This window comes from Hypanus sabinus, chromosome 22 (genome assembly GCF_030144855.1).
Source record: "Hypanus sabinus isolate sHypSab1 chromosome 22, sHypSab1.hap1, whole genome shotgun sequence".
Taxonomy (NCBI): Eukaryota; Metazoa; Chordata; class Chondrichthyes; order Myliobatiformes; family Dasyatidae; genus Hypanus; species Hypanus sabinus.
In genome coordinates, this window is record NC_082727.1 from 21,683,908 (window position 1) to 21,696,591 (window position 12,684).

The 12,684-nt window shown below is 41.2% G+C and overlaps 1 protein-coding gene across 3 annotated transcripts in view; it reads left to right on the plus strand.

Annotated features, from left to right (window-relative positions):
• sh3pxd2aa (SH3 and PX domains 2Aa) overlaps positions 1 to 12,684 on the plus strand; it is a 322,252-nt gene that overhangs the window by 63,106 nt on the left and 246,462 nt on the right. For all 3 annotated transcript variants that reach the window (XM_059947263.1, XM_059947261.1, XM_059947262.1), the window contains exon 2: positions 2,447 to 2,527. Coding sequence is in view for 2 of the 3 variants with exons in the window: in XM_059947261.1 (XP_059803244.1) it covers positions 2,447 to 2,527 (81 nt within the window). In the remaining variant the exon portion in view is untranslated. The remainder of the gene's footprint in view (positions 1 to 2,446; positions 2,528 to 12,684) is intronic.

Sequence of the window (12,684 nt, forward strand, 5' to 3'; positions counted from 1 at the left end):
CTGCTGAGTTCCTCCAGCATTTAGTGTGTTGCTTGGATTTTTAGCATCTGTTGATTTTCTAGTAAGTGTATTAAATCTATATTATGAATTACTGCTTCACCAGCCTTTACATCTGTTGGTTTGAACTGGTCATAGTTAACAAGGAGCATATGATACAAATTAATTTAGAATAACCTGCATAAAATGTAGTAAGACATGTAATTGTATTATATAAGTGATGCCTCAAATTATGCATCTTGAAGATTAAACCTCTTTTTACTGGACGTCTCTAGATGTGGCTTGTTAGCCCCTTGCTAACAGCCACAGGGCTCAGCGGTGAGAACACCATCTGTCTCAGACTCTGTACGTCTAGGGTTGATATGACTTGGGTCCCACCAAACTCGGGAGGTTGGAATGTCTTGCCCACCTGAACCCCAATCTGTGTGAATACTGTGTAACTACTGCCCCCCATGCAATCACCTGTTGGCAAGAAATAACAGTCTGTAAACTGCGTACAATTATAAAGAAAGTATATTTATAAATGTTAACTTAATCAAGCACCTAACTTTTTTCATTTCTATTCTAGTACTACTTAATTTAACTATTTTCTGTGATTCATGTTGTTTGTCTCTATTATTATGTAATTTATTCACACAAACAAAGCTTGTTACCAGCATCCTTGACCATTGAGAATTGCTAACTAGCATATCTTATCCTTGATGTATGCAGTCACCCAGGACATGCTCTGTCATTGCTGCTCCCATTAGGAAGAAGGTACAGAAGCCTCAGGACTCACACTACCATGTTTAGGAACAGTTATTACCATTCAACCATCAGGCTATTGAACCATTGGGGATAACTTAACTCAGCTTCACTTGCCCTATCATTGAAATGTTTTCACAACCAAAGGACTTACTTTCAAGGACTCTTCATTTCATGTTCTCAATATTTATTGCTTGTTGTTATTATTATTATTTCTTCTTTTTCTGTTTGCATAGTTTGTGTTTTCTGCACTCTGGTTGAATACCCTGGTTGGGTGGTTTTTCATTGATTTTGTTATTGCTATTATTCTGTAGATTTATTGAATATGCCTGCAACAAAATGAATCTCGGGGTTATGTATGGTGTATATGTACTTCAATAATCAAAAATAACTTTGAATTTTATATAGCTGCAGTGCCTGGGACTTTTACACAACACTAGTAATTTTATATGTTGTATTGTACTGCTGCTGCTGCAGAAAAAATCAAATTTCATGGAAAAAAAAATAAAAACACAAAATGCTGGCAGAACTCTGCAGGCCAGACAGCATCTATGGGAGGAGTATTGTCGTCACTACCTCCTCCCATAGATGCTGTCTGGCCTGCTGAGTTCTGCCAGCATCTTGTGTTTTTATTTATTTCCAGCATCTGCAGATTCACTCATGTTGCCATCAAATTTCATGACATGGATTCTAATCACTCTGATTCTGATGGAGTCTCTTGTGGACTGAGAGTGGGAAGGGTGCAGAGAGAGGGAAATCATGGTTGGGAAAAGAGGAAAAAGAGAGAGGGGAGGGAGCAGGACACACTGGGAAGACATTCCTAATGATCAATAAAGCAATTGTTTGGAATCAGATTGCCTTGCCTGCTGTTTCAGGATTGGGTGTGTTTGCACTCGTGCCTAACCCCATCCCGGAACTTCTCTGCTGCCTGTCCTACACTCTTCTCGCGGCTCTTCACCCTCGCCATTCCCAACATCGTATGCTCCTGCCAGATTTACAAACTCGCTCTCTGCTCGGTGTTGACAAATACAGTACTGTGCAGTTGACTTTTATTTATTTATGCATTTTTATTGACTTTTATATGTGCTTAAAACTTTTGCACAATACTGTATCCCATGAAACTTCAGCTCATTGGAACAGCCACTTAATTGACCCAAAGTGTACTAGTCCTGATGTGTCTGAATTAATGGGAGTCCACTGTATATAGTAACATATATCTACTTTGATTTTAAATTTACTTAGAACTTTTCTGCCTGATCACCATTTCCCTTGTTTCTCGGAGTCTCTTTGGTTGGAACAGTAAACATATTCTACAAAGATGGGGAGATAGTACTGGACTTCTAGCATGGTTGATTGAGAGCAGCAAATCTGCACACTCTACATGAAAATATTTTGCATTTAAATATGTTATGTTTTGTAACTTAAAAACATTGTTAATTAAAAAGAAGATACAGGAGTCTGGAATGTGAGCCTGACTTCATGTTTTACTTTAAGTGAGGGGCACAAGTATCACATGGTAGCATCATGATGTATGTAATTTGTGTATTTTTACATATAACCCTAATGAATCAGATATACAACAAATAATGCTGAATCAAAATATATTTACAAGATTACTCAAGTATTGCTGAAATATTGAGTGCACAACAAAATGTCTGTGTGTGTGTGTGTATATATATTTAAAAAGTTCATTTTACTTTTACAGGTTTATGTTATCCAAGTAAACTGGTCAGATAAAACCTCAGATATAATCTACAGACGTTACAGCAAGTTTTTTGACCTACAGGTAGGTTTGTTCTATTTTTAACTCCTAAAGTTTAGAATTGCCAACTGCTGCAGTTTTTCAGAGGTTGACCAATGGCACTCTACAGATATTTTTAAGGGCCCTAAATTTTAGTGTATTTCTAACTAGCTTCTGTACTACAGGCAGTCCCCGGGTTACGTACGACTTCCGTTCCTGAGTCAGTCTTTAAGTTGGATTTATACGTAAGTCGGAACAAGTACATCTGGTATTATTTATCGTCAGTTGGTCAAACATTTGTCTTGGTATATAGTATATATTTTACCTTTCTATGCATATAAAACACTTAAGAAATGTATGTATTCCAATAATTAAGCCACTGCGTTGCTTAGTAATAATTGTAGCTTTCATCGGGGCAAGGCCTTTCACATGCTCCATTATTCTCACTTTACCCGTTATCCTGTAAAATTGTTCCGATAGTTGGCCGACTGTGGCCTAACGCTTTTCCAATGACCGATGGTGTTTCACCTCTTTCCAAACACTTTATTATTTCCACTTTATTTTCAATCGCGATTGCTTCCCGTCAATGGAACAGGAACACTGAGGGCGGCGGGTCCTGAGCTGCACCGGCTCCCGAGGTCCGCCTGGTCCTAAGGACCATTGCACTGAGACAGGCTAAATGGGACAAGTGGGGGCTGTGCTGGGTTTGGGTATTTGATCCTCCACAATATTCTGCATGGGAATTGAAACTGGAGGTGGCAGTGTTTTTTTACGAGGTTGAGTTGCGAGCTTGACATCAACTCGGCATGGTCGGTGCGGGGGTCACTGGATCGACATCAACCCGGCATGGGAGCGGTCTGTCACTGGATCAAACTTGGGAACTCGGGGTGGGATCAGGGTGAATCTTACTAAGAAAATTTTAAGCCAAGTACAAAGTTAAACACTCAACAGTGTCAACGGCAACGACTTAAAATGGTGGGCGGCATTCTTCTTCCTCGGTTCATAAGTATGAGTTGTCCGTAAGTCGGAAGTTCGTAACTCGGGGACTACCTGTATTTGTAAACTATTTCTGTCCCTAAAGACAGAGAAGAAATAATGCTCTTAATTGTAAATGCAAATCTGAAGAAAAATGTGGGTCTTTTTTCCATTAGATTGCATGATGTTTGATTCTAGGACAGTAGATTGATTCTCTTCGATACAGATTGAATGAACTATTTCTTCAATATTGAGCATGGCATATTTGAAGATAATGCTAACCATAAGATATAGCAGCAGAATTAGGCCATTTGGCCCATCAAGTCTTCTCTGCCAGTATGTCATGGCATGATTGAATTCTCCTCTCAGCCCCAATCTCCTGCCTTCTCCCTGTATCCCTCCTTGCCCATACCAATCAAGAACCTGTCAACCTCTCCTTAAGTATAGCTAAAGACTTGGCCTCTTCAGCTGCCTGTGGCAAACAATTCCACAGATTCACCACTCGGACTAAAGAAATTCGTCCACATATCTGTTCCAAAGGGACACTCCTCTATTCTGAGGCTGTATCCACTGGTCTTAGAATGTCCCATCACAGGAAACATCCTCTCCATATTCGCTCTTATCAAGACCATTCACCATTTGATAGGTTTCAATGAGGTCTCCCCTCATTCTTCTGAATTCTAGTGAATACAGGCCCAGAGCCATCAAGCGCTCTTCATATGACAAACCATTTAATCGAATCATTTTTGTGAACTTCCTTTGAGTCCTCTCCAGTTTCAGCACACCCTATCTAAGATGAAGGACCCAAAACTGCTCACTAGAGTCCAAGTGAGGCCTCACCACTACTTTATAAAGTCTCAGCAATACATCCTTGCTTTTACATTCTAGTCCTCTTGAAATGAATGCTAATATTGCATTTGCCTTCCTCACAGACTCAACCTGCAAATTAAACCTTTAAGGAATCCTACACAAGAACTTCTAAGCCCTTTTGCCAACCAATATAAATCTACTACTTGATCATTCTACACAGTCTATTACCCTCTATTTTCCTTACATCCATCTGCCTATTTGAGTCTATTAAATATCCTTAATCAGCCTCTACTACCATCCCCAGCATTGTGTTTCAGGCACTAAACACCCTCTGTGGTTTAAAAAAAATTACCTCTGACACCTTAAATGGATGTCCTCTGATATTTTCCATTGCCACCCTGGGAAAAGTTGCTGGCTGTCCACTCCATCAACGTATCTCATAACCTGATACATGCCTATCAAGTCTCCTCTTCCTCTTGAATTGTCCTTCATTGTGTGGTCCACTCTACTTATGACTCTCTTGAGTAAGATAAAATATTAATTTACAGAGCAAAACTACGAAGGACAAATCAGAGGATGCAGTGATGAAGCCAACCTTGAGAATTTGCTTAAAAAAGAAGGGAATTTATCAAAATAATTACTATCCAGTCAATTTTGCATTGGTAGTGTGCAAATTATTGGAAAAGATAAAAAATGTAAATTGTTACTTGGGCTTCAATGAAGAAAAGGCAGTGGATTTTTTTGGTGGATGTTGCATTCCAGTGACACGTTTGTACTTTTTGAGAAGTTGACATGGATGATGAGGATATATTGCATTTGATATAAGGATTTCAGCGATGTTTTTGATTTGGTTGTCAGAAGCAAGACGGGACTGTAAAAATAAAAGCAGAGTTCAAAAACATCAAAGTTCAAAGTAAATTTATTAGCCAAGAACATATATGTCACCATATACAACTCAGAGATTCACTTTATTGCAGACATACTCAATAAATCTGTGATAGAGTAATAATCAATGAAAGACTACATCAACTTGGACATTCAGCCACTGTGCAAAAGACCACAAACTGTAATTACAAAAAAATAAGCAATGAATATCGAGTGTATGAGATGAAAAGTCCTTGAAAGTGAGTCCATAGTTTGTGGGAACATTTCAATGATGGAGGTGAGTAAAGTTATTTCCTTTGCATCAAGGGCCTTATGTTTGAAGGATAATAACTATTGTAGCTGGTGATGAGTCCTGAGGCTTTTGTACCTTGATGCAGCAGTGAGAAGAGTACATATCCTGGGTAGTGGAGGGGGGGGAGGGGAGAATGGTCCCTAATGACAGATGCTGCTTTCCTGCAACAGCTTTTCATGTGGATGGGATGTGCTGACTGGTGAGGACAGCTTTACCTGTGACGGACTGGCCCACATCCACTGAAGGGCAATAGAGTTTCCATAGTAGGCTGTGATGCAACCACTCAGTATGCTCTCCACTACACATCTGTAGAGGTTTGTCAAAGTTTAGGTATCATATTGAATCATTGCAAACTCGCAAGGAAATAGAGGCGCTGCTATGTTTTCTTCGTAGTTGCACTTGTGTGCTGGGCTGAGGACAGGTGCTCTGAAATAACACTGAGGAATTTAAAGTTGCAGACCCTCTCCAGCTCTGATATCCCAATGAGAACTGGCTCATGGACCTCTGGTTTCCTTTTCCTGATGTTTTTAACTAGCCCCTTGGTCTTGCTGACATTAAGTAAGAGGTGGTTGTTGTAGCACCATTCAGCCAGATTTTCATTTTCACTCCTATATGCTGATTCATCACCACCTTTGAATCTGTCTGAGACAGTAGCAGAAACATAGAAAACCTACAGCACAATACAGGCCTTTAGGGCCATAAAGCTGTGTCAAACATGTCCTTACCTTACAAATTACTTAGGGTTACCCGTAGCCCTCTATTTTTCTGAGCTCCGTGTACCTGTCTAAGAGTCTCTTAAAAGACCCTATAGTATCTTCCTCTATCACCATCGCCAGTAACCTATTCCATGCACTCACCACTCTCTGCATTTTAAAAGAACAACTTACCCCTGACATCTCCTCTGTACCTACTTCCAAGCACCTTAAAACTGTGCCCTTTCATGCTAGCCATTTCAGCCCTGGGAAAAAGCCTCTGACTATCCACATGATCAATGCCTCTCATCATCTTATACACACCTATCAGGTCACCCCTCATTCTCCATCACTCCAAGGAAAAAGGGCCGAGTTCACTCAACCTATTCTCATAAGGCATGCTCCCCAATCCAGGCAACATCCTTGTAAATCTCTGCACCCTTTCTATGATTTCCACATCCTTCCTGAAGTGAGGTGACCAGAACTGAGCACAGTACTCCAAATGGGGTCTGACCAGGGTCCTGTATAGCTGCAACATTACCTTTTGGCTCCTAAACTCAATCTAACAATTGATGAAGGCCAATCGACCGTATGCTTTCTTAACCACAGAGTCAACCTGCACAGCAACTTTGAGTGTCCTATGGACTCAGACCCCAAGATCCCTCTGATCCTCCACACTGTCAAAAGTCTTACCATTAATGCTATATTCTGCCATCATATTTGACCTACCAAAATGAACCACTTCACACTTACCTGGGTTGAACTCCGTCTGCCACTTCAGCCCAGTTGTGCATCCTATCAATGTCCCACTGTAACCTCTGCCATGCTGACAATTCCTAATCATATTATGCCTCTCCCAATGTTAATAAGTCCTGCCTCTCAGGATCTTCATCAATTTACCAACCACTAAAGTAAGACTCACTGGGCTATCTCTTGTGTTTTCAGCAAACTTGAATATGGCATTGGAGTTGTACTTGGCCACATAGTCTTAAGTGTAAAATGAGAAGAGCAGGGGGCAAAGCACACAACCTTGTGGTGCACCTCTGTTGATGGAGATCATGAAGGAGATGTTGCCAATCCAAACTGACTGAGGTCACTTTCACTGGTGTCTCTAGAGATGCCGCTCATTAGCCCCTCACTAACAGCCAGTGTTGTGAAAACCACGTTTCTCAGACTCTGTACAGTCGGCCCTCCTTATCCATGGATTCCGCGTGCGCAGATTGAACCAACCACAGATCAGGAAAACCCAGAAGTTCTTTCTCCAGCACTCGTTTGAGCATGTACAGACTATTTTTTCTTGTCCCTAAACAATACAGTATAACAACTATTTACATAGCATTTACATTGTATTAGGTATTATAAGTAATCTAGAGATTATTTAAAAGTACAGGAAGTCCCCGGGTTATGAATGAGTTCCATTCCTGAGTCCGTCTTTAAGTCAGATTTGAAGTCGGAACATGTACATCCAGTATTATTTAGCGTCAGTTAGTCAAACGTTTTTCTTAGTATATAGTGCATATTTTACCTTTCTGTGCATATAAAACACTTAAGAAACATATGTATTCCAATAATTAAACCGCTGCGTTGCTTAGCCTTTCACATCCTCCATTAAAATTGTTCCGATTGTTGACCGACTGTAGCCTAACGCTTTTCCAATGACCGATGGCATTTCACCTCTTTCCGATCGCTTTATTACTTCCACCTTATTTTCAATTGTGATCATGTTTATTTTCGTGAACAGAAACACTGCTGATTCAGAGCGACGCTGCTGGGTCCTAATGTCCACTGCACTGAGACATGTTAAATAAAGTCTGGAGTTCTGCTGGATCTTAAAGACCACTGCACTGAGCTAGGTTAAATAAGGGACTTGAGCATCCGCGTTTTTTGGTATCCGCAGTGGGTCTCGGAACCAATCCCCTGCGGATAAGGAGGGCCAACTGTATATCTAGGGTAGATATGACTTGGGTCCTACCAAACCTGTGAGGTTGGGATGTCTTGCCCACCTGATTTGTGTGAATACTGTACAACTTACTACTCATGCAATCGTCTGGCAGCAAGAAATTACATACCATGCGCTGCGTATAATTACAAAATATATTTATGAATATTAAATTAACCAAACAGTTATTAAAGAAAGGAAAAACAAAACAAAAAGGCCCATCATAATTGAACAGTTAAGTGTGCACGCAAGTTGGAGCTCATCTTGACGTTGGCTTAACTTGTGTGCTGGACCCTCAGCCTGTGCGAAAGCATACGCCACTTTCAGAATGTTGCTCGAAATCCTTCTTGAACAATTGGGCTCCCCCACAGGAGTATTAGTCCCTTCTCCTTGAAACCATTCATCTGCACAAAACGCCTTATGCAACAGGGATGATATCCTTAGCCATCTTCCCTCCTGTCTTCTCCTAGTTCCTGCCAAAAAGACCATGACCCACCCTAGTGTCTGTCACAAAAACCTCTCTGCCCTCTAGAACCTTCTCCCAATTCCACCATTCTGATTGACTGGCACAGCATTCCTAAGTTGAACAAAGCCCCTTATCTTAGTTCAAACCAAACAGGCTGAAAGCAGAACAGATGGCTCTTACAGAACTGATAAAATTAAATACCTGCAGCATAGCAGTAAAAACCTTAACCAGGGCATTCCACCTCCAACATTCATGTTGATGTCATTAATATCACAAACAGCAAAGGTCCTGCATTTATTCCTGTGGCACACAACTAGTCACAAAAAAGTGACTCTGAAAATCATTCTTCCACCACTCTGCCTCCTAAGACTAGGCTTTCTTTGTGATTGCATTTGTGTGCTGGGCCTGGGATATTTCTTCTGGTATGTTAAAGCCCAGGAACTTGGAGCTGCTGACTCTCTCCTCTGCTAATTACCCATTGTAGACTGGAGATGTTCACCATCCTTCCTCTTCCTATAATCAATTAAGCACAAGGCCATATTAAAAAGATCAAGGTGTTAAAGCCAAGTGTAATGTTTTGTAACTTCAAAACATTAAACTATTTCAAAGAAATACACAGGAGTCAAAGAATGCAGGTGTAACTTCATCTACTGTAAGTGAGGCATGCATGTATCATGTGGTAGTGTGATGTATGAAATTAATGGATCTTAGCATATAACCTGTAATTTAAATGACCAAAAATGCTTAATTAAGTGTACTGTATGTAAAAGATTACTGAAATGTTACTGTAATATCAAATACACAACTCTCTTCCCTGCTTAGCTATAAACGCCAACTCAATAGAGAATATATCTTAACACACAGTACAGTATACTTTTACAAGGAGCTTTTTGTCTCCCACTTGTAGTTCATGTAATAACCTTAATGCCTGCAGAGTAGATTTTGGTTCTTTATACCCACAAAAGCCAAATGCAACGTTCCTGAAGCTCCTTGAATTCTCTTCCAGCTTAAAACCAAGCTACATTTTGCAAGTAACTTCCTGGTTAACATACCAGAAGCTTTCTCAGATACAGTATGTTGCCTCCAAAAACTGTTGTAGTTGGACAACTGCTTTTGTCACTCCTATGTTTCCACTGAGCAGCATGGTCCCTCCTTGGTCTGATATGCTTTCCTACCAGAGGCACAAGGGTTGGCACCAATACCTGCTTGTTCTCTGTGGGTGATGGTTCATGGTGTTTGGCATGGCGACAGTTATGGCATCATCCAGTATAGTCCTTGATTCGCATTCATATGGCTTCATTGCATGGGATGTGGCATGCAAATGGTAGGTGGATCTCCTGTCAAGTTTTGTTGTCTGAGCCAATCACGCCTTACAATGCTGGACCTTATGTTTTACCACATACAAGTTCAATGTGGCTTGGTTGTTGTATTTCGTAGTTACAGATGTCATTCCCACAAGGAGTTATCTTTTCTCCATTATAAGTTCTTAGTTGGATACCTGCAGGTTTCTGTTTGGTATCTTTGAGATATTGGTCAAACGTGTTTTGTGGAATGACTGAAACAGTTGAACTTGTGTCTAATTCCATTTTAATTAATTTGCTATTTATTTAAGCCATACTGCTTGTTTATTTTCACACACTAAATCTCAAGATGTATTGTCCAGTGTCACTTACCAGGTTTTTCGTCAATGCAGCTTTCATGCAGATTAATGCTCCTTTTGAAACCGCAACTTAACTTCAGTCTATTTATTTTTGTCAGCCCGGCATGTTCTTTGTATGTGTCCTACTTTGTTGCATTTTCTGTAAGCTTCTTCTTTAAATCTGCGTTTGTTGGTGAACATGAGCCCCCGCCACAATGGTAGCACAATTTTTGGCCAAGCTGGTTTCTGTTTAGATGCTGCATTTTTGTTCACGCTCAGTATCATTCCTGACTGCAACTCAATTGCATCTCTGTCTGTGGTTTCCATTGAAATGGCAATTTCCACTGCTCTTTTAAATGTAAGCTGTGCTTCAGTTAGGAGCCATTTTTGAATGCTTTCTTTTTAAGATTTCACGAACTAAATGGTCTCTTAGTATATCATTAAGACCATTACCAAACTGATAATGCTCAGACAATCTCTTCAATTCAAGTGCGTATGCTGACTTAGTCTCCCCTTTCTTTTGATTCCATTTATGAAACTTAAAGCATTCTGCAATCAACAAAGCCTTTGGTTCTAAATGCTCCAGCATTAAGTTTGCAATACCAGCAAAGCTCATTTCTGATTATTTGGTTGGAGCAGTCAAACTTTAAAGCAAACTGTATAATTTAAACCCAGTCAACAACACACACAAAATGCTGGTAGAACACAGTAGGCTGGGCAGCATCTATAGGGAGAAGCGTCTGTAGATGCTGCCTAGCCTACTGTGTTCTACCAGCATTTTGTGTGTGTTGTTGTTTGAATTTCCAGCATCTGCAGATTTCCTCATGTTTGCAATTTAAACCCAGTACTTGCTTCCATTACACTGCTGGCATTTAGAACAACAATGAATTGCTGTTTCTATAACAATTTTTTTGACTAGTCAGGATTGTACTGTTACGAAATCCTGTAACTGGATCACTTACCAGCAAAGATAGAGAGGTCCGTTGAAGTCTGATGGTACTATTTTTAAAAGTATTTATTGATAAAGGGGCACAAAAGTAAGATTAATGCAAACATACAGATAAAATACATCGTCAGTGCTAAATCTAAAGCGCAGGTATGATCATAACCAATAAAACGTAACTCTATCGTTGTCTAGGGGATAATGTATTGTCCAATGGAAATATAAAAGTCATTAGCTCGTTCAGGCTGCAGCGTTTTGGGTTTAAGAGAGGGAGGCGTTTAAACTTGCCCAAGTCTTTTATGATGCCAATCCGTTGAGTCAGGGGAGCGGGTTTCCCCGTTGTTAGCTAAAGAGCCGTTTTCCGTGGTTTCAGCCACCAATTCCAGCCATGGAATTGAACGCACATGGCTTGGTTTCCGATGACCGTCTGCTGTTAACGTGGTCGCTTAACGTTTCTTCTGGTGCGTCTGAGGGGTTGTTCCTACAGCCCCTCTTTTATTCTGACTCGCAGGGTCATAGATGTCAATCAGGTTGGGAGTGATGCAATCTCTCCCTCAACCAGCCCACTTTGCCCGAGGGCATTCACATAGCAGAGCATCTCAATCCACAAATCTGTCTCCAAGAGACAATGGCCATGTCCCGTAGCTTTGCATCGCTATGGGGGGGAAAAACGTGACATCCTGCACGTCTCCCCCTCATGTCTTGGGCCCCCCTTTTGACTCAACCCAACAGTGATCTGACGATTCTCACAAAGGAGGGGGCTACGGACGTAACAGTACGCCCTGAGCTAAACCCCTGAACCTGGACCCCAGTGGACCGCTCTTTGACCTGTTTGGCATGGGTGACCCTACCAAGAGCCAAAGCACAAGGCCCTGACTCCAGACAACATAGTTCTCCAGGTCATTGAGGTACACAAACCTCCAAATTGTGCAACAAGGTTGTGGTTCTCTTGGAGATTTAAACCCTATACACTTACCAAAATTGGCACTTGCTTCTCATTGGTTATTTCATTTGCTTGAAACGACTGTTCCTGTAGTTCAGTATACATGAGCTGGTTACCTGTTATGTAATAAAAGTTGCCAATCTTTCCAATGTAGCCGGCTATTTCTGACATTCCGGACACCCAGAATGAATGTTATTCTGTTGTCCAGATCTGCATTCTAAACTTAATCTATAGTGCATGTGATGCACCATCAATAACTCACACTGAGACGTAGGCGAGATATCGGCTTTTATTGACTGGAAGAAGGAACCAGGAGTGAGTGTCTATCATACAAGGTCTTGGAGACTGAGGCCGAGCTTCAGGCCGCAGGTCTCCTTTATACAGGGGCCTGTGGGAGGAGCCACAGGAGCAGTCAGCAGGGGCGTGTCCCGACAGGCACATAGTTCACCACATTCACCCCCCCTTCGTTTGAAAAAGTCCTCATGTAGCGAAGGTTCTTACAAGTCAAGCCGATCAGGCAGTCGAATCTGTCGCTGCGATCTACGTAGCACCGGCTGTGACAGCATAGGTGCCGGCAACATTGGCGATTGCACAGGGGACGGGGGTTGCGCGTGTTCT